At 38.6% G+C, this 24543-nt stretch overlaps 4 protein-coding genes and 1 pseudogene across 9 annotated transcripts; 1 reads left to right on the top strand and 4 right to left on the bottom strand.

The window, feature by feature from the left end:
* Positions 1-321: 321 nt before the first annotated feature.
* On the bottom strand, positions 322-4871 carry LOC111810912 (26S proteasome non-ATPase regulatory subunit 4 homolog). Its single transcript, XM_023697752.2, has 10 exons — positions 4723-4871; positions 4464-4577; positions 4017-4122; positions 2887-3001; positions 2586-2795; positions 2147-2453; positions 1770-1890; positions 842-945; positions 661-735; positions 322-590 (listed from the first exon to the last, which is right to left on the bottom strand). Exons 1-10 carry the CDS (start codon positions 4732-4734, stop codon positions 537-539), a joined length of 1218 nt encoding a protein of 405 aa, XP_023553520.1. The 5' UTR covers positions 4735-4871; the 3' UTR covers positions 322-536.
* An 885-nt stretch (positions 4872-5756) lies between these two features.
* LOC111810880 (MLO-like protein 4) lies at positions 5757-12213 on the bottom strand. 3 transcript variants are annotated; one of them, XM_023697701.2, is made up of 16 exons: positions 11947-12213; positions 11714-11864; positions 11581-11638; positions 11307-11509; positions 10164-10280; positions 10019-10079; positions 9782-9891; positions 9541-9615; positions 8581-8666; positions 8286-8335; positions 8071-8111; positions 7804-7971; positions 7681-7716; positions 6624-6691; positions 6438-6498; positions 5757-6355 (listed from the first exon to the last, which is right to left on the bottom strand). In XM_023697701.2, the coding sequence occupies exons 2-16, from the start codon at positions 11828-11830 to the stop codon at positions 5960-5962; spliced, it is 1647 nt and encodes a 548-aa protein (XP_023553469.2). In that variant the 5' UTR covers positions 11831-11864; positions 11947-12213; the 3' UTR covers positions 5757-5959. The 3 variants fall into 3 exon arrangements, with proteins under 3 accessions (XP_023553469.2, XP_023553468.2, XP_023553470.2); XM_023697700.2 differs by having other exon boundaries at positions 11978-12213; XM_023697702.2 differs by having other exon boundaries at positions 9782-9888; positions 11978-12213.
* Positions 12214-13678: 1465 nt separating this feature from the next.
* Positions 13679-18786, bottom strand: LOC111810510 (pathogenesis-related thaumatin-like protein 3.5). Of its 3 annotated transcripts, XM_087117658.1 has the most exons (4): positions 16956-18786; positions 15379-15649; positions 14991-15297; positions 13679-14101 (listed from the first exon to the last, which is right to left on the bottom strand). In XM_087117658.1, exons 2-4 carry the CDS (start codon positions 15623-15625, stop codon positions 13963-13965), a joined length of 693 nt encoding a protein of 230 aa, XP_086973784.1. In that variant the 5' UTR covers positions 15626-15649; positions 16956-18786; the 3' UTR covers positions 13679-13962. The 3 variants fall into 3 exon arrangements, with proteins under 3 accessions (XP_086973784.1, XP_023552985.2, XP_086973783.1); XM_023697217.2 differs by having other exon boundaries at positions 15379-18786; XM_087117657.1 differs by lacking the exon at positions 13679-14101 and having other exon boundaries at positions 14987-15297; positions 15379-18786.
* A 148-nt stretch (positions 18787-18934) lies between these two features.
* On the bottom strand, positions 18935-20054 carry LOC111809662 (uncharacterized). Its single transcript, XM_023696038.2, has one exon. It carries the CDS (start codon positions 19921-19923, stop codon positions 19129-19131), a length of 795 nt encoding a protein of 264 aa, XP_023551806.2. The 5' UTR covers positions 19924-20054; the 3' UTR covers positions 18935-19128.
* Positions 20055-21484: 1430 nt separating this feature from the next.
* LOC147789602 (translocase of chloroplast 34-like) lies at positions 21485-24459 on the top strand (annotated as a pseudogene). The gene is made up of 8 exons (XR_015411759.1): positions 21485-21638; positions 22346-22458; positions 22592-22699; positions 22789-22913; positions 23011-23275; positions 23725-23793; positions 23877-24041; positions 24147-24459. The product of XR_015411759.1 is annotated as a translocase of chloroplast 34-like (transcript).
* The last annotated feature ends 84 nt before the right edge of the window (positions 24460-24543 follow it).

Raw genomic sequence — 24543 nt, 5'->3', positions numbered from 1 at the left:
ACCAAACTATTAAATTTAAAAAAAAAAATACAAATATTAAACTATTATAAATTACAAATTTATTTCCAAGTTGCACCCTAATAAATCATTAAATTTTTAATTTTATATAAAAATAAATTTATAAATCTTAGAATATTTAATAAATTCTTAGCTATGCATTTAAAATTGAAAGTAAAGTACTAGAAACAAAAGTCAATATTTTGCCTAATAAATTAAAAAAAATGAATAAGACAAAGTTCCTAAGCCTAAGCCTAAGCCGCAATGTTCTTCAGTTATAATTTGAAAGAAAATAAACAGAATAAAGAACAATAACAAAAGAAGTGGGGAAAGAAAACAAGAGTTGATTTAAGATTAAGAGTATGATATATCATAGCACAGACTTTTTTAGACATCAGAGTGAAGCATATTCTTGTTTTCAGCCAAATCAAAAGCAAAAACAAGAGTGACTAACTTCTGCAGATGAACACGACGCAACGCTTTTACGAGGGAAATACAAATTACCTAGCGGAATTATTCAACTTCGGAAGATGGATGGATCATTTGTCCTTGTCGTCGTCTTCCTTGGGCGGGTTTTCTTCGTTCTTCTTGTCCTGAAACAACGTTCGAAATTAATTTTACAATCTTTAACTGATGGATCATTTGGATCTTTAACCAACTAACCTCTGGCTTTGACTGACTTTGCATGGAAGCCAGTAAATCTTTAACTGATGGATCATTTGGATCAACCCCTGGAAGCTGTAGAACATTTTTTCCATTTGAGTCAATTAAACATAAACCTGATATTTGGAGGCACCTTTTTCTAGATCCGTGGGGGAGTATTTACAGGTTGTAGAATTCGTACCGATGCAAGAATGGACGACACGAATGACTGGTCTGCCAGTAATTTACTCATATCAGGTTGGCTTGTTGAGTCTTTAGCATCCTCCTGCACGGACAACTGAAGTGCTGCATCCAACAAGCAATAGACGAAGATGGAAAAGATAGTTAGAATGCACATTAAATTCAAACTGGCCTGAATGATATCCATATTTATGTAAGTCAAATTTCATGGAGATATTGTTTTGTTTTATTGCACACTAAGATTCCACATTAGTTGGAGAGGAGAACGAAGCATTTTATTATAAGGGTGTGGAAACCTCTCCCTAGCATATGTGTTTTAAAAACCTTGAGGGAAGCTTGAGAGGGAAAGCCTGAAGAAGACAATATTTACTAGTGGTTGGTTTGAGCTGTCACAAATGATATCAGAGCTAGACACCGAGCAATGTGCCAGAGAGAAGGCTAAGCCCCGAAGGAGGTGGACACGAGGCAGTGTGCCAGCAAGGATGCTGAGCCCCGAAGGGGGTGGATTGTGAGATCCCACATCGGATGGGGAGGAGAACAAAACATTCTTTACAAGGGTGTGGAAACCTCTCCCTATCAAACGCGTTTTAAAAACCTTGAGGGAAGCCCTAAAAGTAAAGCCCAAAGAGGATAATATCTGCTAGCGGTGGGGTTGAGCTGTTACAACTTGCGAATGATTCAGGTCTATCGAAGATTAGCAGGTACGGTATTCATGCAAACCAATCAAGCAAATTAGTGCAGCGTATTCTCTGAACCTAAGATAGAAACTTTCATAAAGCTTGATTCAACAGCAGTAATTATATGCCTTCGAAATATTCATGAAGTTAAAATCTGAATTACTCGAGAGACAAACAGCCAACCATGAGATGAAGGAAGAAAAGTACCCATCACAAACCAAGAATGGTTAAATTGAAAACAAAGAACCTTACCAAGAGCTAACTCTGGATCTATAGCTGCATCTGACATTTCTGTATCCCGCACGTCATGACTTGAGGCAGGATCTTCCATTGACATTGCAAGGGCTTGTTGTAGCAGAGCATTATCATCGTCCTGTAACCAAATCAATCCAGATTGAATATCAAAACATCGCATAAACTTCTACTTTCATTAAAGTTGTGAAGGCAATGAAAAAATGTCGCCAAGAACGAAGTAGAAGATACGTAGTAACATTCCCCACACCCCCTCTCCAAAAGGGTGGGAGAAAGCAAGCTGAGAAATGAAGTGAGCGTCGAAGGAAATATTTGAAGTCATGGACATTCTATGTCTATAGCAGCATTTGAACTTATTTAATTTAAGATAAACCAACCATTGGATCACTTGTCTTTTGAGCATCAGAAGTTTCAGCACTAGCACGTTCGTTCATAGTTGTATCCTGTGAGCCAGATGGTTGTGCCTCTCCTTTTTCCTGCTTTGAAGTCTCCTCAGCAGCTTTCTTAGCAGCTGTCTCCTGTCTGGCCCTTTCCTCTTCCATTGAGACTCGTAATGCAAGTGCTAGTTCAGGGTCTAGGTTGGGATCCACACCAAAATCAAAACCAGCCCCACCAGCTGAAGCTGCAGCAGCAGCTGCTGCAAATCCACTTCCTCCCTCCCCATCACCGGTGAAGATTGGAGTACTGACATAGGAGACATTGTGAAAACATATAGAGTATTTTTTTTTACTATGTCAAACAATATGAAACAAACGGAAGCAATAAGAATCAGTATCCTCCAACCACATAGAGAGAGAGAGAGAGAGAGCAACTGACCTAATAAGTACATCGGAAAGTGCATTTGGACCGGAGGGAACGTGAACAATGTGACTGGAGTCATTACTATTTACAGCCGAAAGAAGGGCTTCCAGCTTCTCTGGCTTACCATCATCTTCTTCACCAAAATCAATAATATCAAGTGCCACATTATTCTTCTTTAATTTCTTTCCTATTGTCTCCAACAACTTTTTGTCATGATTGGCAGGACTAAGATGACATAAGGTAGATGGCTTGAGAACAATTAATAACTGGAATGGCACGATAAAAATGCATAAAAGGACTGACAAGAAGTGCCTACCTTCCCGCAAAAACAATAATTCTTTGTTGCTGTTTCTTATTTTGGCGATGCTTCAGAGCCAACTGTGCCACCTGAATCCCTGCAGCCAAGTTTGTCTCTCCACCCAACTCTAAACCTATTGGGTAAAAAAGAAAGATGTTAAGTACTGTAGAGAAAGCGAAGTGGGAAGACGAGCAAAAAAGATCAGCAGCACTTCACTAGGGCTTATTGTAGAACTCACTATACACCTAATCCAATGCATCTAGAGAGTAAGGACCCAGGAATTTCTAATGACTAAAATGCTGTACGTACCATCTTGAAACTGGACAGTACTCACCCCTAAGAATATTTGGGGATGTATGTTTTTCTTTCGGAAAAACATTTTAAGAGAAACATCGATATCAACAGTCATCTAAAATGTCAATATTCAGAACAAATGACAGAAGTACAAGGAGAAATGAACGAACAGCACTAACAAAAATAAACTCATCGACTTCAATAGGGATCAAAGTAAGAGTTATCATGCATGACATCTCATACATCTAATGAGTGAGACACCTCAGAATTATCCCAAAAAATATTCCCTATACTCTAACTTAAGACACCTTCTATAGTTACCACAAAAATTATTACCAATGTTTTAATTTATAACACCTTGAATAGTCAAAACAAGTATTCGATCAGATTTTGTTGTTTTTTACAGAAATTACACGTAAAATATTTACATAATCAGTCATCTTTTATATATATATATATATATATACACACACATATATTAAATGTTGTTTCTGTTGAGAAATAATCTCGAATAAAATGCACTCTAAAGTGTCCAAAACATCATCAGTCATAACACGTAGAATGTCACCCTCCAGAATAAGTGACAGAACAAAAGGGCTGATTTAAAAATTCGCCAAATTTTCACTATTTTTCTAATACTAGGGATATTAAGATGCTGAAGAAATGACAGCCAAATACAGAAACGATCACATGAAAATATCTTAGTACCTAAATTTTCAACTACTACGTTTAAAAGAAAACCCTTATAAGGTGCAGAAAATGCAATAAACCTCTCATAACATTTTAAGAAGCCTCAAATTTATATAGCAAGAAAGGGGGGTAACTTCAGAGAAAAGGCAAGTAGATGAACTAACCATGCATGCACGCTAGAATCTTGCCAAGATCACTGGTAGGAGTTACCAAAACCCGAACCCCTTTTCCGGCCATCGTAAGAACTCCTACCGTATTCTCCGGATTGGACTGTTAGAAAAAATTGAAACGATGAAACACTTTCATCAAAACTTCAGAATCATATGTTAAGAAAGAAAAATGCGAGACTACCAGATAATTCCAAGAAACTAATTTACAAATTTCACTTTAATAAAGTAGCCAATATGGCTTTGTTCGTAATCAAAATTATCCCCACCCAAATAACCCGAACTGCAACGCAATAGAACAAAGCCAACCCAAAAGGCAATGAAGAACAAATTATATTACTCGAATCATGACATAAAATCTAGAACCAGGAGATATATTCCTTCTTCTCTTTCCATCACACAGACAAGGAAAACATAATGGAACAAGATAAAGCGATCAATCACCTGGGTTTTAGCTCCGCAAATGAGATTGACGGCATCCGCTTGAGCTTGGAATCTCGAAGGAGCATAATCGCCGTTCCTCATCCATTCCGAATTATCGATGCAGATCATCGTCGCCTACCCAAAAGAAACAAAAAATAGTTTCATATCCATAAGAACCCTAGATCGTTCAACCAAGTGGAGAAAAATGAGATTCCAAAGGAATGAGGAAAATTGAATGAAATTAGGAATCTGGAAAAAGAGATTAGTGATCAGTGACTACCTCGAGCACCATGTTGAGAGATTGAAAACACCGAGAAATCGAAGGAGTAAGAGAGAATCGCAGAAAAGGCAGAAGGCTGAGGTTTCTTGCAGCGTAAGCCGGAAGGTCTGGAACTGAAGAACTGCTTTAACAGGGAAAACTCGATTTAAAGATATATCTTTCGTTAAATAATAATAAATTAAATTATAAATTTAAACTTTTAAGCTATCAAAATTTTAATAATATAAAGTTTGAAATTTTTTAAAAATACAAAAATAGTTAATATTTTATTTTTAAAAGATACATTTAAACTTTTAAAAAAAAAATAATTAATATCCTCTCATTTGAAGAAAAAAATAAATAATAAATAAAATAGTATTTTTTAAATAAATTATTAACGATTTTTATCTAAAATTAAGTATATTTTTTAAAAATTTAAGAGTAGTTTTGTATTTTCTTTTTTAAGGGTATTTTTTAAAATAAATTACAAAATTTAATGGTATTTTTATTAATTTTTTTAATTTTAAATACGTTATAAATCGGGAAATAGTCCAATTTTTTTGAGATCACTGAAATGAAACACCCTTTACAGGGTGTGGAAAGTAGACGGATGTAACTGACCAAAATTAACAATATCTGCTAGCGGTGAACTTGGACGGTTACAAATGGTATATATAGCCAAACATCGGGCAGTGTGCCAACGAGGACGTTGGGCCCCTAGGGGATGGATTGTGAAATCCCACATTAGTTGGAGAGTGAAACAAGGAAACCTCTCTCTAGTAGACATTTTAAAACCATGAGGCTTATGGCGATATGTAACGAGCCAAAGCAGACAATATCTACTAGCGGTGAGTTTGGGCTGTTACAAATGGTATTAGAGCCAGACACTGGACAATATTCCAGCAAGGACACTAGCTCCAGGTAGATTGTAAGATCCCACGTCAATTGGAGAGTGAAATGAAACACTCCTTATAAGGGTGTGGGAACCTCTCCCTAATAGACGCGTTCGAAAATCGTGAAGCTGACGGTGATATATAACCGGTCAAAACAAACAATATCTGTACTAGTGTTTCGATGCTTTTGGCTAGCATAATTGTATAAACGTTTGTCATTGACATCTAAAATTCATAATGCATTTTAATTGAACATAAATTCTAAACTCTCAACACTAGAAAAGAGAGCCAAATCTCTTGCAGTTTCAATAAACATAAGCTCAAAAGTAGGCCAAATAAAGCGGAAAGAGACTCAAATAGTTGTGCTATAGATCACTGCCCTCAATGATCCTCTCATTCTCTTCATCTCTGTTGTCGTTGGATGTAACGTTCGGAGGACTAGAACGAACAGATATTCGTATATCCGTGTCATCCGACGAAGCATGCTGAAGGACGTGAGAGGAACGTGTGGATTGGGCAGCGTTTGACGTGCTTCCTTCCGAGCAGTTTGCGATAAAGTCGTCATTCACCTCACCATCCTCATCGTCATCATCATCGTCGTCATCGTCGTCCATTGTACAAACAGAGGATGAATGCGATGTTGCACCCACAACTGCAACTGAGGAAGCAGAACCCGACCTTGTCTTCACTCTTTTTTTCCATTGTTGAAGCGAGTTTCGGACGTTCTCCGACACGAGTGATTTCTTGAACCTCGACCCCATCTACAACACCCGCATTAACACACTACTTCAGATTGGACCGAGTTTGATGAAAATGGAGCGATGCAAGATAAAACTATCATACCTGAGTTACTATAACATAGAGTGGGAATGTAATGAAGCTACTGCAAAACTGAGTGATGACCCTGCAATGAACAACAATGAAGTTGTGTCTGATCTCCAAATGGATTCATCGTCTTTAGTAAAGAAAATGCACGCCATATATGCCCGTTACGACATAAGTTTCGTTCGGGACGAGGACATCACATACCCGAAGGCCAAGCGGATACCAACATATGTTTGGTTCTCCATGAAACAAGAGGGCTCCCTAATTTCCCACTGAAAGCTAAGATTTCAGTCAGTAAGAAAGAAACAAGAACAAAATTACAATACCAAGTCAAAGAACAAAACACGAGCCTAATGGACTCCCCTCAAGGTTTTAGAACGTGTCTACTAGGGAGAGGTTTACACACCCTTATAAGGAACGTTTCGTTCCCCTCTCCAACCAACGAGGGATCTCACAATCCACCCCCCTTGGAGGCCCAGCATCCCCGCTAGCACACCATTCGGAACCTGGCTCTGATACCATTTGTAACCGCCCAAACCTAACGCTAACAGATATTATCCTCGTTGGGCTTTCCCTTCTGGGTTTCCTCTCAAGGTTTTAAAACGCGTCTGCTAGGGAGAGGTATTCACATCTTTATAAGGAATGTTTCGTTCCCCTCTCCAACTAACATGGGATCTCACAATCCACTCCCCTTGGGGGCCAACGTCCCCGCTGGCACACCATTCGGAACCTAGCTCTCATATCATTTGTAACAGCCCAAGCCCAAGCCCACCGCTAGTAGGTATTGTCCTCTTTGGACTTTTCCTTTTGGGCTTCCCCTCAAGGTTTTAAAACACGTCTACTAGGGAGAGGTTTCCACACCCTTATAAGGAATGTTTCGTTCTCCTCTCCAACCAATGTGGGATCTCACAATCCACCTTCCTTGGGGGTCCATCGTCTCCGCTGGCACACCATTCGGAACCTGGCTCTGATATCATTTGTAACCGCCCAAACCCACTACTAGCAGATATTGTCCTCTTTGGGCTTTCCCTTCCAGGCTCCCCTCAAGGTTTTAAAACACGTATGATAGGGAGAGGTTTCCACACCCTTATAAGAAATGTTTCGTTCCCTTCTCCAACCAATGTGGGATCTCACCAATATGAAGTTGGGGAAGTGGCTACAAATGGTTTCAGATAAGGGAAACCGAACAAGCTATAGTTTCTAATTGTAGTGTATTTCGGGCTCGAGTTTGAGAGAAACAACATACTTATTGAACACTTACCAGGGACCAAATAAATGTAGCCATCTCAAAAGCATTCTGCAAAAAGAAATGATACTAAGAAACGTACATATCCAGGATGAACTACTACTGTAAAAGCAACTGGCTTATCTTTTATGTACTAACCTGGAAAGATATAAATTGTATCAACCACAAAAGAAGCTTAGGCTTCCCAAACCAAAACAGCTCATCCCTTAAGTTAAAACGATAACATCCCCGAGCAGACGTATCCACAACTTCTACAGCCAACTTTACGACTACCCGGTGCAGTTTCGTCCCGATCAGCAGAATCAACTATCAGTTTTGGTTAACAAAGGCAAAATAAAAACATGGATGGTTTAACCATTGGATGGGAACATAGAAACCAGACAGAGATTCACAGAAAGAACTTACAATTGCAGGGAGGAAGGACACCCAAAAGTAAATATTGCTTCCTGAATAAGGATGGTTCAGTCATAAATCATATTTCATCATGAACAAGAAGGAATTCATATCAAGTTTTTCACGAAACCGAAGCGTGCAGGTGCAACAAGAAGGAATTTACTTCATGAAACGGAACGAAACGTTTTAAAGCTTTTTAGTTAAGGATTTGGGAGATCGAATATTACCATGGAAGTTGAGGAAGATGCAAGCAATGGCATATATCCAGAGTGGCACACTGCACAAGCAGACGAAACAATGGTACTGGTTAGTTCATCAGAAGCAAGAACGTGCACGGTAAACCAGGCGATAGACTAACACTAAAGGATCTAAATCTGAGGCAAAAAATAGATTGTAAGAACCGTTTTTTTAGTTTTTCAAAGTCGGGTCGAGATTTTAAGAACGGTTTTGGCAAACATGATTTAGGAAAGAACTATTGAGCCATTACATAATGAAGTCTAGCATAGAGTTACGATATACGACCTTATACCAACCATATCGCGAAATTCATCCTCCATGCTTCGAAGCATATAATTATGGAAGTCGTATGATATAGGGAGTTGATGAGTCTACAATCCAAAAGAAAATGAACACGAAAAAAGTTATAAAAAAAGAAAGAAAGAAGGAAAGAGTAAAGTTAGAATATAGGTAAAGGCAAGTTGAGCGGGACAATTAAAGATTAGAGTTTCCTTTCGCAAAGCAATGAAAAAAACTATTGAATTAAGTAAACAGGCACGTACAAAGGGAATTCAAGAACAAATTACCGGGCATGTTGATCTAACGCTCATATATATATTTGTTCCTTTGTGTTACTTTCATCCTCTTATACTCGTATTCAATGGCGTTTTTTTTTTCTTTTTTCTTTTTCCCTGTGATTATTCAATCTTCCTTGTAAAAACCAACACCAAGTCCACTGCTAGAAGATATTGTCCGCTTTGGCCCATTGCGTATCACCGTCAGCCTCACAGTTTTAAAACGCGTCTACTAGGAAGAGGTTTCCACACTCTTATAAGGAATGTTTCGTTCCCCTCTCCAACCGATGTGGGATCTCACAATCCATCCCCTTTGGAGGCCCAACGTCCTCGCAACACATCGCCTGGTGTCTGGCTCTAATACCATTTGTAACAGTCCAAGTCCGCCGCTAGCAGATATTGTTTGCTTTAGCCAGTTATGTATCGCCATCAGCCTCACAATTTTAAAACATCTACTAGGGAGAGGTTTCCACACCCTTATAAGAAATGTTTCGTTCCCCTCTCCAACCGACGTGGGATCTCAAACCGATTCTTAAAGTAGAAACCCGAAAGGGAAAAAGTACTTCAAATATTTACAGCTCTCCATGGGATTTATCTAATGCTTCCAAGCATCAACTTACTCATTATTGTAATTGTTTTTGGAATGAAAACATAAGAACACCAAAGCTACTTAGTATCAGAATGAACATACACTGATGAAGCCCAACCGCAAAGCCATGTAATCAGCTCGATTGATAGAGCTCCAAAACTGGCGGCTGAAACAGAGCTGCAAGTTGGTATAATATGTTTTGAGTTCTCCAGAACATAAAAAAGTGATCAAATGGTTGCTAGTGAAGCTTTATAAGCCTCTTGAGAATAATCAAACGGTTAAAAAAAGCCATGAAATTTGAATTCTTTCTTCATCAAGAGCTCAAAGGAAACAAAGAAACTACCAGCCAAACGAGAACTCTATTCCGACTCCATGGGTGAGAAGTATGGTGAAAGACAAAAGTTGATAGTCGCCCTATTTTTGGCCTGGTCGACGAAGCTTGTACAGATTCTTCTACGTTCGAGTAATGAAGTTGAAGGTCAAAAAACGCTCAATGCGAATCTTTAAAAGTGTCTATAATGACTCAAACAAGTTCCAAAGCTTAGAAACTAGAAGAACAATTTGGTGCAATTTTATTTACCTTGTGCATTCCCATTGGCCAAAGCCTTAGCTTCATTTTCCCACGCTCTCCAGCCATATATCTGAACAAAAACAAGCAAGCTTCAAGATGTCATGGAGATCAAGGCAGAAGAACTTGAAAGCAGACTGATATGAGATACACCAACCTTAATCATAGCCAGGGCAATGGCAATGAAGCTATACGAAACATGGGTGATACCGAGAACGAATATTAATCGATGAAGCTGCTCTAAACTTTCATATGAAGCGAACGATTCACGACCCTGGAAAGCAAAATAAACACATATTGAATGATATGATGAACTATTCGATTCATTCCAACTCGAATCTTGTGCTCAAACATCATATTAAATCACCGCTAGACCCAACAAGCAAAAACTCCAAATAGTTATTGCGAGATCCTACATCAGTTGGGGAGGAGAACAAAGCATCCTTTATAAGGGCGTGGAAACCTCTCCCTAGTAGACACGTTTTAAAAACCTTGAAGGGAAGCCTGAAAGGGAAAAGCCCAAAGAAGACAATATCTACTAGCGGTGGGTTTGAGCCGTTACAAATGGTATCAGAGCCAAACACCGGCAATGTGCCAACGAGGAGGCTGAACCCTAAAGGGGGGTGGACACGAGGCGGTGTACCAGCAAGGACGCTGGGTCCCGAAGGAGGTGAATTGGGGGGTCCCACATTGATTGGAGAAAGGAACAAGTGTCAGCGAGGACGCTGGGCTCCGAAGAGAGGTGGATTGTGAGATCCCACATCGGTTGGGGAGGAGAACAAAGCATCCTTTATAAGGGTGTCGAAACCTCTTCCTAGTAGATGCGTTTTAAAAACTTTGAGGGGAAGCCCAAAAGGGAAAGCCCAAAGAGAACAATATCTGCTATCGGTAGGTTTGGGCCGTTACAAATGGTATCAGAGCCAGACACCAGGCAATGTGGCAGCGAGGAGGTTGAGCCCCGACGAGGGGTGGACAGGTGTGCCAAGAAGGACGCTGGGCCCCAAAGGGAGGTGAATTGGGGGTCCCACATTGATTGGAGAAGGGAACGAGGGCACCGAAGAGGGGTGGATTGTGAGATCCCACATTAGTCGGGGAGGAGAACGAAGCATCCTTATAAGGGTGTGGAAACCTCTCCCTAGAAGACGCATTTTAAAAACCTTACGGAGAAGCTCGAAAAGGAAAGCTCAAAGAGAACAACATCTACTAGCGGTGGACTTGGTCCGTCACAGTTATCCTAACGTGAATTCAAGTGATAATACTTCAAAGTTAAGGAACTTCTTCAGCAAAGCATAAGAAGTACCTCAGGACAATACTCTCGTATCCCAGCATTAGAACTGTTCATATTTTCACTTGCAATAGAAACATGTCTAACTCGTTTCAGATCAATCTCCAACGCACATGGATAGAAACGGCTGCTCAACACAGATGACTTAACACAAATTCTTGCCACAAAAACAATCCAATGACCCATCAACAACGACAGAAGTCCAAAGAGCATCAATTCTGCTCACAAATCAAGAACAAAATCAACCCAAAAACAACAAACAAAATCAAACACTCATCACATTCCTCACCTTCTTTAATCTTCTCCAATGCAGCAAGCAACGATTTCCTCTTCGTCCTATCCAACCACTGGAACAACAAAAGCATCTCACAATCAAAATGAATCAAAAACGAGATTCCAAACAGAATCGGACCCGATCATACCTTTTTAATCCGTTTCAACGTGCCTTGGAAGAAGAATCCAAGCGAAACCATGATAGTTACCACTGTTGCAAACGACCATGTCGGAGTCACGGCCAAGGATCGTCCCTCCTCTCCCATTTCCACAGCGCAGCCCGATCGATCACTTCATCATCTGAAAATAACCATTTCAACAGAATGAATCGCATTAATATCAGCAACGAAATGGTGGGCTATAATATAGCGTAAACAGAGACCATTATGGGTCAAAAATTTAAGAAGCCGAACATTAGTTGTTCCAAAGCCAAGGAACAAAGTGGGTTCCACTCCATCGCTTCAAAACTGTAGCTCAGAAATGCGTTGTCGCTGTCGTTTTCCGATCCTGCATGGAAGAAAGTGAAAGAAATCATATCAAAAGAAAACAAAAGAACCAAAAGAATCCAGCTCCGTTTGTCAGCGACTGGTAATTGCAAAAGGGCTACGTTCTTGGAAAAGAAGAAATAAGTGTTTCTAAAAGTTAGAAGGATGAATTATTGAATACACTAGTATTTAATTTTTCTTTACCAAACTTTTTACTAACATTTAATTCTTCATCTTTTAACAATAAATCCAACCCCACAAGCCTCTATTATATATATGGTAGGTTTCATTCTATTCCTTTCGGTCGAGTTTTTGGTATGTTTTCTGGCCGAGAAGTAAAAGTTTACGAATCCCAGCTGGGAAAATTATGAGACTCGAAAAATGTACAATTTCGTTCTGTAATAGCTTGAGTACACCACGAGTAGATATTGTCCGTTTTGGCTCGTTACGTATTGTCTTCAATTTCACGATTTTAAAATGCATCTGTTAGGGAGAGGTTTTCACACTAGGAATGTTTCGTTTCCCTCTCAAATCGAGATGGGATGAACCGATGAGTCCAACCTAATAATGTTTACTTCAGGAATGTTTTGTTGGGAGAATCGAAAAATGTACAATTTCGTTTTGTAATAGCTCGAGTCTACCACTAATAGATATTGTCTGTTTTGGCCCATTGTATATTGTCCTCAATTTCACGATTTTAAAATGCATCTTTACCTGGATAATATCCAAATTTTCATTTATGCATCAATATATTCCCGTAACGACCCAGATATTGTTCTCTTTGGGCTTTCCCCGAAAGATATTGTTCTCTTTGGGCTTTCCCCGAAAGATATTGTTCTCTTTGGGCTTTCCCTTTCGGGCTTCTCTCAAGGCTTTAAAACGCGTCTGCTAGAGGAAGGTTTTTGGGCTTCTCTCAAAGCTTTAAAACGCGTCTGCTAGAGTAAGGTTTTTGGGCTTCTCTCAAGGCTTTAAAACGCGTCTGCTAGAGGAAGGTTTTCTGTTCTCTTTGGGCTTTTCTTTGGGCTTTCCCTTTCGGGCTTCTCTCAAGGCTTTAAAACGAGGAAGGTTTTCTGTTCTCTTTGGGCTTTTCTTTGGGCTTTCCCTTTCGGGCTTCTCTCAAGGCTTTAAAACGCGTCTGCTAGAGGAAGGTTTTCTGTTCTCTTTGGGCTTTTCTTTGGGCTTTCCCTTTCGGGCTTCTCAAGGCTTTAAAACGCGTATGCTAGAGGAAGGTTTTCACACCCTTATAAATGGTGGTTTGTTCTCCTCCCTAACCAATGTGGGAAGGTTTTCCCGCCCTTATAAATGGTGGTTTGTTTTCCTCCCCAACCAATGTGGGACATCATAGTCCTTCCCATAGAATTGCTCGTAAACTTTAGTGTAGATTTTCAATTATGACGCTTTCGACCTTGAAAATTTTCGATTTTTACATACCCTTCAACTTTAAAATTTGTTTCAAAAATACCCTTGGAGATTCAAGCTCAAAGGGATATCGTCGAGATTCCAACCCTAAAACTCAATTAAGTACCGTCTACCAATACCCTAAATTGGAAGAAATTACGGGTAAATAACGAGTTTTTTTTTCGTTTTTTTTAATCTTAGTTCGGTAAAAACAAGCCAGAAAGATCGAGAAATAGAATTATTTGATTTAACTCGTAAACGAGCATTTTTTTTTTAGAATCATTCCGAGAAAAACTCTAGAATTCTCATCTTTATGGCCACAGACCAATTTTGAAACCAAAAAAATTGGAATTTTTCCAAAATTAAAAAGAAAAAAACCCTCAAAATCTAATACTATACAACAAAATTAAAATCAAAATATGTGCATGAATCTATAGAAAATTCCGTTGAATGGGCCCAATAATGGGCCGAGCGGCCCATTTGTGAAGATGGGCCAAATGGCCCATGGTGAAGGCTTAAAGGAGACACAAAAATCGCCGACTTAGAGCTGCCGTCACGGTGAATATAACGGCCACCGACGCTAACGGCCTGCCCGAATACTCGGCTGTTGAGACATCCACTGCCCGCGGGTACTGCCCGTTTGATGATTTCACACTGCATATTCATAGTCATCACACCCACAAAATTAAAATCAAAATTTAAAACAATTTTACAAATCCCTAAATCTTACAAAAGCAAAAAAAAAAAATCTAATTTTTTATTCTCGTTTTCATATATTAAGATTAACAAATAATAAATTTAATAAAAACACGGGTAATACATAGAACACAACTGTGGGTCATCTAATCTTTTGAACATCCAACTTCCTTATTTTCACGAGCTCCTAAAATAATAGGAAATGATTGCCTAAAAACTCAACTTAAGAAATGATGGTCGATTGTGGGAGGTAAGAATCCTTATTAGGTTAGAATGTCGGTCACCCAAATTCTCAAGTTTGAATAGGGTTGGGGGTGATCATAACCACCCGCACCTCACATCTTGGAACAGTGGAACTTATAACCCGATATTGCTATGGTAGACAACAATCTAGTTGTTCTCGCTAGGCATATCAACGAATATAAAACTCACTATTCCTAATTAAGTCTTTGTATCGACTTTCTGAACTTAGGTAAACAACGATTTCAAATATATGAGTTTTTGATGGGTCGATTGTGGGAGGTAGGAATCCATATTAGGTTGGAATGTCGGTCACTCAAATTCTCAAGTTTGAATAGGGTCGGAGGTGATCATCACCACCCGCATCCACATCTTGGAACAGTGGAACGTATAACCCGATATTGCTATGGTAGGCAACAATCTAGTTGTTCTCGCTAAGCATATCGACAAATATAAAACTCACTATTCCTAGTTAAGTCTTTGTATCGACTTTCTGTTGAGGTAAACAAGATTTTCAAATATACGACTTTCTGAACTATAGTGTGAAATTTTAAAATATTAGCAATTAGCGTTGAATTATGCTCGGGTGAAGTATAACGAGAGTTACCTAGTTGAAAGAGAAGGACAGAACGTGATGAGGTAATTGGCGGCGGCGCAAGTGAAGGTGCTAGTTCCATCATCATAGGCATAACTATAAGCTTGCGGACACGCGGACTTGAAGTACTCTGAGTAAGACGTGGGTCGACAAGTGCTTGGGCTCCCATATTCGCCATTGCAGCAATATTGCGGCTCACCAAATGCCCCACATGCGCTCTTGCACGCCACGCTCTGCCCATCCACTGCCACTCTTAGCTCCATTGGACACTCCGTGTTTAAATTTGCTGCACACCCGATGGTCGTGCAATTACCTCCGCCTACTTTTCAACTAAACTTATAATTTAACCTTTTAAACACATAAACAAAAATGAATGTTGTGCTTTCGACGTTTGTATTACCTGAGCTAGCTTGTGGGGTGATTAACATGGGTACGTTATAGCCATCGACAAGGCTAACATCATAGAAATCAAGTCCACCAGCACCATTGAGCGTGAACTCAGCGAGGGTAGCAGGCGGGGCAGCGCCACTACCGTTGCATTCGACGGTGCCTGAGCCGCAGTCAGCAGTGGCACAGGAGAATCTACCAGCATTGTCTTGGGAGCAATAAGTGCGACCCCAAATCCGGCCAGACCACGACGGGGGCATGGTGAGGGCGTTGGACTGTCCTGGCTGCAGGACGAAACCGGTGGTTGAAAGTTGTGACGTGCCAGCGCCCGACAAGACTCCGGGCCAAATTGGGTAACCACATTGGTTTAAAATGGTGAAAGTAGCTGAATGTACACAAGAGAAGAAGAAGAGGAAGAAGGGAAGAAGAGGAGGAGAAATGGAAGCAGCCATGGGAGGAGAGGTATTGTGTTGGATGAGGAGGAAGAAAAAGGGATTTATAGAAGAGGGGAAGGGGAAGCAATGGGCATGTGGGGAAGGCAGAGGCACATGATGAAAGAGCTGAAGATTAGGGTCTCCCATCACAAATGAGCCATAATGTTGCTTTGGACGGTGATTAAATTTTATTGAACATAGAGCCATTCAAATCTATTAATACAATTTAAAAGGGAATCTCATATGTTTTGTCTTTAGATCTAAGGTTCTTTTAATGACTTTTAATAAATTTTTTAAATTTAAAAAACGTCTAATAATTTATGAACAGACTCATTGATAGCAAAAAAAATCTATGGGAGAAGGTAGAATGCACAAAAATGAAGTCACATGATTGTAGAAATCCATGAGAGGATGGTCAGGTGGCTCCAAGTTTTTAGGTTTATGGGATTTGGGAATCAAGGAACTAAACCCGAACACATTTCTAAATTTCTCTTTGAAATTTAGATGGGTCGTTATGCATTGAATTCCTAGTTACTATTGTTGTACTCACCTTTAATATACTAAAAATACAATCGATCTTTATACTTTGCTTTAAAAAATACTCGGACTTTCAAAATTTTTGAATACCGTTCAATCACATAATATAAAATCCAAAGGAAACAAGGAAAGAAAAGAAGATAGCATATCCTCATCCCTCCCCCTAAAGCTTAAAACCTCATATGGGTTCTATTAACTTCATTAAAGCCCCGAAGTATGGAACCTCATAACACTTAAATAAGATATGACCGCTTCTTTATGATCTAACAGTCTAGTCAATACATACTAGATTGAGATCTCTAATAAAAAAACTATCGCTCATGAGCAAAAACTCATGTCATAATGAATCTTGTGATGGGAATATAACACACCTAGTTAAGTCATGGGATATGGACCCATAAGCAGGCAAAGAGTACATATGTTTACGCTGATATCCCATAACCAGGTAAAGAGTACATGTGTTGACGCTGCTAACTCTCAGTTTGGTACTACTTCTAGTTCATTTTGTTACTAAAACAGAAGAAACTCAGTACCAGATGTTAAAGCAATCATTAGTAGAGTCTATCTATGATTTCCATGCCGAAACTAATAGAGTTAACTATAAGAATCCGTTGTTTACCTCGAGAACCAAAAAAGATGCGTGACTACCCCTCAGAGCAAAGGTAGGAGCAGTAAGTTCACCCCAACAAAGCTATCCATTGTTCACCTCGAGAACCAAAAAAGATGTGTAACTACCCCTCAGAGAAAAGCTAGGAGAAGTAAGTTCACCCAACAAAGCTATACTCCTTTAACATTCAGCAACACATTTGAAAGTTTAAAGACCATATCCTACCCCGATACACATTGAATAAACAAGTTTAATTTAGCCTGTTCCTGAAGATGAAGACAAATAAAGAGTCTAGATTATGATATTCCTAAGCTAAATGCTGAGGGTATAATCCGCAACTTCAACTAAACAAACAATTATCAAATGAGAATGAAACTCATACTGCTTGGTAAAAAAGCATATTCAGAGCACCAGAAATAACTTTGTTCCTAGACGTTTCAATTTCAGAGCAAAGGTTGAATGAACAAATGAAAGAGATGAACAAAAGTTGGCATCTAATCCAACCATAGTAAGATATCGATTCAAATTAAAAATCTCCCAAATTCTCAAGGCAGTAATTCAATAGCAGCAAGCTTTTCAGTAATTCATTGGCAATGAGGAAATTAAGCAGAGTTAATGGAAATAAGACAATAGCAACGAGAGAAGCTTCATCAGCCTCTCACAGATAGGCAGAAAGAAACGAAGTTTCAAATATCATAAGGACAACTTTTTGAACTGAACTATAATGGTCAAGACATGCATAACATATCAAAATTAAGCAGAAGAATTCAAGACAAAAAGAGCATCTTAGCTAAAATGTACAAGCATAATACGATGTTCCATTCTAAAGGGGTTTGTTCAAGCAATCGCATTGCTAAGGAACGATTTGGAGGACGATACTACTAGAGTTTTCAACTCCTTCCTAACCCTCCTGAGTACTCATTTTCTTTATTCAAAACCCCACAAAAGAAAACTCCTTCAGAATGAAAACTGATAACAGATCAAATGCATAATGCAATCCCCATAACCATTTCAAAATGGCCACTATCTACCATGGAAAAAAACCTTACATATCACACAAATGAACGGGCAAGGAAGGAGAGAATAAAGTCTTTAACAGTTCCATTTCATGGATAGTTGTAGAGAAGTTGTGAAGCCTAGACCAAAAGTACTGCTATTTACTCTTAGTGTTCTTGTCACATACTACATATTGATGGAAATTTAATACACTTGCATTAATCTAGCAATTCAAACAAATAAAAGAAGTTACTTCCTAGTATTTCTTTACCTAAATACATTCTCCAAGACATGCTTATAAATTGAAAGTTCAGACGACCGCTCCTCACCAACTTCCCCCGCATAACCATAACCAACTCCTCAGGAAGAAGAGAAAAAAAGAGGCTGGGATGGATAAATAGAAGGCATCCCCCTCACATACACACCACCTTTACAAGAAAAAGGAAGTAACTTAACACTAACTAGCATTCATTTATTTGCATCTTCTAGCATAAAAGCATCAAGAAGGCATTAGCCTTCTTTTAATTAAGTTGTTTAAAACCCTCAATGTACTACCATGTTCTTCTGTTAAATCTTTTGGACAAGTCCAGAAATTGTGCTACGAGTCAAATCTATGAAACTTGAAAGTATAGATGACAAACAGGATTAGAACCACTACCCTAAACCAACTTCTAAAACACTTCCATAACAGATCTTATAACAGAACATACGGTCAGCGAAACAGAGCAGAGTACACCCAAGCATGCTAGCAACATTTCAAGTATCAGAGTAAATGATATCTAAAACAAATCCATTATTGATGATGAAGAAGTAAACAAAATGAAGGCCTAGTATGGTATTGCTAAAACAAAGAACATGCCAACGACGTACATTATCAATCGAACTTAATCACAATTCATGTCAATGGGCTATTAGATGTTGAGATGGATAATTACAATTGAAGCAGACATCGCACAACATGGAACTGAGATATAAAAAGTAATGAAACAAGAAAAGAAGATCAAAATGCCTCATTCAACCAAATTACCACATCACGTGTGAACAATAAAATTTGCCCCTGAAGAGCGAAACCACCATGGAATATTAAAAGAAAAAACCTCTAAAGTAAGCTACGTATAGCCAACATCCACACCAAAAGATGAACATAGTTCGAGGGCAATATTGAGGTTAAAGGAAAAATTATATACTATTACTCTGTCTCACTCCTTACATCAGGACACTCCCTAGCAAAATGCCCAGATTTCCCACAATTGAAGCAAGTGTTTGCACCACCGCCACCAAATCTTCCGCCGCCGCCGCCGCTGCCACGGCTTTCATTCTGGCAATCTCTGGCTAAATGCCCATATTCGCCACAATTAAAACAACCGCCACCCCCACCTCCACTTCCACCTCCAGCCCCACCCCTATTGCAATCCCTAGCCAAATGCCCAAAACCACCACAATTATAGCAAGCCCCACCACCGGCACCGCCCCCGCCGCCGCCGCTGTTTCCTCGTGGACAATCCCTTGCTAAGTGGCCGACTTCACCGCAAGTAAAACAGCCACCACCACCACCACCACCACCGCGGTTACTAGCACGAGTACAATCTCTAGCCAAATGCCCTTGCTCACCACATTGATAACACCCACCCCCACCGGCTCCACTGCTCCCATTACGCCTATCGCCACCCCTCCATCCACCAAACCCATAACCTCCACCGCCACCGCCGCGTCCACCCCTTCCACCACCACCCCCAAAGTTATCCCTCCGATTCCCCGAAGATCCATCGAGCGCAACGACCTCAATGGCTTTCGATTTCCCATCATCACCAGGGGCGATCTGAAACTCAACATGATCTCCGACGACAAGGCTCCGGTAGCCATCGGATTTAATGGAGGATTGATGAACAAACAGATCCGGGCCTTCCACATCTGGCTTGATAAAGCCAAACCCCTTGGAATCGTTAAACCACTGAACCACTCCAGTCAATCTCTCTTCCGCCATCTTCAAAGTTCGGAAGAAATTTCTCTGCACAAATGGTGACGAATCAAAAGAGAAAAAGGGTTTCGTAATATATAGAAGGCGAAAGAAAATGAGATCTACGGTATTTCTAGCGTTTCCAAAACCCTAATTCCCCCATTTTGGTGCTTTTAATTAATTTATCCTTTTTTTTTTTTCCTAAAACTTTTATATTTTCAATTAATTAATTTCCATATTTAAAAATATTTAGATTCATGAATATGGAGGTGAGATATCAAAATATAATTTTCGAACCGAATTTGACTTTGAAAATATTAAATAATTATTAATAAAATAATAAAAATTTAGATTCTCTATTTATGAAATTATTGTCTAAATTAAAATAAATTTAATTCCTAATATTTTTAACCAATTCCAAAGGTTTGTGGAGATGAAAGTGGATCGGGAATAAATCCTGTCTACTTGGTCGATAGACTATAAATACAACACAATACGTTATGTAAAAATGAGATGGGTGAATGAATGAAATTGAGATCTCAAATGGATGTTTTTTCTTATAAATTCGAGCATCAATTTTACCAGTTTCAAGCCATTCTTGGGGTATAAGTGCCCATTCAATCAAGCTAGCCTTGATCAAATTGTGGAGCGACTCAATTTAGAACAAGGTTCTAGATCTTGGATCTGTAATATAATTATAGCTTATCTATGGGTCAATACAAATTTGACGTGTTAATTAAAGCTTGGATCGGCTGGGCTGAGGATTAATGTTTGACTTATCAATATTTATCTTAATTAATTAAATTATAATATAACTTTTGCTAATAATTTTTTATTTTTTAAATATTTTAAACATATTTTATCTTATAAATTTGTATAATTACTACATAAAAATAAAAATAGAATCTATTATATTAAATTAGTAGGTAATAAAAAAAGTATTATATATATATATACTATGTACAAATGATTTGTAACCACCCGACTCAATCATCTGTAACGAACCATGCTCGGGTTTCAAAATTCAGAATCCAGTCTAATAAATTTTAAAAACTCGATCAACTCAAAGATTGAGTTGAACTGATCGAGTTCTTTGAATTATAGGTCGTTTGAACACTGCACCGTGTTGTCATAAATTTGTAATAATTTTTTTTACCTTGGTGAAAGATCTGAAACTCTTCATTTATAGTAATATTGACAATTACCAACTTATTTAGTTTCATGGTAACTAATGGATAATTTTTCACAAAGAAATTGACGTAAACGACGAAGAGGTTTGAATTGTTTTAACTAATAGGTTGACTTTCGATATTAAATGTGACCCACAGACTCGAGGCTTTTGACCACCCCGTAAAAATACAGTAATTTCATCTACGTGAATAAAACATAACATGAACGTGACATCATACTAAAAAAACATGACCAAAGAAACATCGTATAAATAAAAATACCGGTTCGGTTTTTCATGAACCGAACCGGTCCGGGATTGGGGGTTAAAAAGCGGCCCACTCTCTGCCAGCTTCTTCTCTTCTAGCATTTATTAAATATAAATAAGTTTTTATTAAATAATAAACTATAAATCTTATCCTCCCGCCTTCTTTCTCCTTTTCCCTCCCACTCCTCTCCGATACGACCCACGGCGGCACACCTTCACCGTCGCAGTCGCCCCCGGCACGACTCCGTCTTCAACTGCTCGTCGACTGAGGTTTACACTCCGTATTCCGCAGCCTCTCCCTCTCTCAGTTACTGAATGAATCCATTTTTCTTTTGTTCATTTTCGGTCTAAATTGTGCGTATTGATGTAAATTTAGGCCTTGCATTTCTCCGTTTGTGAACATTTCTTGCTCGTATATATAATCTTAGTAACTAAATTACGTTTTCCTATTTTCCTAAACGTTAGATTCATGTGTATTATCCTTTTTCGAATAGGTTGCTGGCATTGAACAAGCTTGTGTTCGACTTAATTCACTAATAAAATCATTATGTATAAATTCGTTACCTATTCGACTTATCACGCAGCTTTACCTTAATTTTCCTGTGGTCATGTTGTTCATCTATTGCCGAATTGTTGAAGTTTGACTTCTCTTTGCCGTGAAAATTCATTCCCGGGTGCATATAGTTGTTTTGTACAGTCTCATGTAATTTTAAAATTTGACATTCTTTGAATTTTGCATTGAGTTTCATGGACAATGTCCACTCATATTCTTGCATTTGTTGTTCCTTGAGCATTGTGAGGGTCCTTTTCTTGGGGTGATTTGAGACGCTCAATCTATGATATTATATTTCTGGCTGTTCTGTTTGTTAAAAAATGTTATCCCTTCAACTGTTGTATGTAGACATATGTATACACATACAAATGGATAGTCGAATTTGTTTCCTCTTCTTGGAGTCTATTTCTGGGCTATTGACTCATGCAAATATTTGTTTTCCACATGAAATTATATGACAGGCGCACACAGCTTCATGGCATCCCAGGTTATCCGTGAGTGGATTGGGATTAACAACTTTGCAATGGCCACACAAGTCAAATTACTTGAGTTGTTGGGAAGACTGAAACTGGAGGTCATATATTCATTTTTACCCATATGTGGTGGTCACGAATCCGTATCTACGTGATTTATTTTTCCATATAAGCCTTTGCACTGCATTTTTCACAATCTCTAATGATTCATTGACTTTTGATATCTTTCTACAGAATGTCAGCACCTTGACCATACTTGTAATGGGAAAGGGTGGCGTTGGAAAGTCATCCACTGTGAATTCCATTATTGGTGAAAGAGCTGTTTCTGTTAGTCCTTTTCAGGTACTTCAGTTATTCATTTCACTTGAATTTTGGTTGATTGAAGTGCACAGAAGGTTCATGATTTGATTTAAGAAATGAAATGTTTATAGTCAGAAGTGGCAAGGCCTGTGATGGTTTCTCGCTCAAGGGCTGGATTTACATTAAACATCATTGATACACCTGGTATCATAGAAGGAGGTTGTATCAATGATCAGACACTTGAGATCATAAAACGGTAATTTCTAATGTTACTTTTTACTTCAGACTGATTTTTTTCGAGATAATTATCTGGTTCTTGTCTTTGTATTTCCTTATCTTTCTTTTTTGAGCAGCTTTCTTTTGAATAAGACCATAGATATTCTTCTCTATGTGGACCGCTTGGATGCATATAGGGTAGATAACTTGGAAAAGCAGGTTATTAAGGCCATAACAAACAGCATTGGTAAAGCAATATGGAATAGGGCTTTGGTCGTCCTCACTCATGCTCAATTTTCCCCACCAGATGGAGTACCATATGAAGAATTTTTCTCCAGACGATCAGAAGCTCTACTGAAAACCGTCCGATTCGGCGCCTCTTTCAACAAAAAAGATACTCAGGTGGCTTTTGCTATTTTTGTTCACCATTGTGAGCAAATCTTGAGTTTCATTATGTTTTCTGTACACATTTTTATTGTATGCCTATATGTCTATGTGAACATATTTTCAGTCGATAATACTCATGTCATCACATGTGAACATATTTCCTGCCCCTGTTTTCTTTCATTTTTTTCTCAATAAAAATTTGGTTTATCATTTAAATAACTGATAGATTTCAAGGAAAATCATTGAATATCTTCAGTAAATTTGTCTGTTACTGATAGATTTCAACTGAAGATATTCAAGGATTTCCTGCCCATGTCTTTGATCTTTCTTTCAGTAAAATCTATCAGAAATCCGACATGAGATGAAATCCATGTCTTCCTTTTGTTCCACAGAAGATTAGATTACTTAATTTATTTGTCGCTCATTGAATGATAAAAGTATTATCTAAATTCTTTGCCTTCTAGGCGTTGAATATTCCAGTTGTTTTGGTTGAGAACAGTGGACGGTGCAATAAGAACGAGAAAGATGAAAAGGTTCTACTTCTCTCTCTCTGTCTTAAAAATGTTCATTAGAATCTTTTCCAACTTATTGGTTGGACTAATCTTTATCTCAACAGGTTCTTCCAAATGGGATTGCTTGGATTCCTCACTTGGTTGAGACAATCACCGCAGTTGTGTTGAAAGAAGGAACCAAGTCTATTTTTGTTGATAAAAATTTGATCGCAGGCCCAAACCCCAATCAAAGGGGAAAGTTGCTGATTCCTTTCATTGTTGTACTCCAAGTATGCATCTGAAACTTAAAACGATTCTTTAATTTTCCTCTTCTCTTACGATTTAGGGACTGACCCCATCTGTTTGCTTCTTATGTTGGCTTGTTTTTTTTACAGTATCTCTTCGCTGTTAGACCTATTGAGCGAGCAATAAGAAGTGATATATTAAATGAAAGTAGACCATCGTGGGAGACGCATGAGTACTAGCTTATCCAGCCGCAGGTATTGATTTGGCCTCATAAATATCCTGAGCGATCAATATGGTTGTTTGGTGAGTTAATCTTGAGTCTTTTTGTCCATGTTGAGATTAGACTTTGTCGTGTCTTTTTTAGAAGTTTGAATTTTGAGACAACTGAGTTTTTGTAAGCAAATTCATATACGCTACAAGGTTTAGCAACTCGTATTTAGTTAAACAAGAAATTCTTATTCATCTGCTTCTCACGTTTCGTGAATAGTTGGGATTGGGACATGATTCTTTTCGTTCCCCAATCCCCATCACTCTTCCCAATTGGCA

The sequence above is a fragment of the Cucurbita pepo genome, chromosome 14 (assembly GCF_057944985.1).
Source record: "Cucurbita pepo subsp. pepo isolate OVF chromosome 14, ASM5794498v1, whole genome shotgun sequence".
In the NCBI taxonomy this organism is placed as follows: Eukaryota; Viridiplantae; Streptophyta; class Magnoliopsida; order Cucurbitales; family Cucurbitaceae; genus Cucurbita; species Cucurbita pepo.
This window is presented reverse-complemented; position numbering and strand designations above follow the sequence as displayed.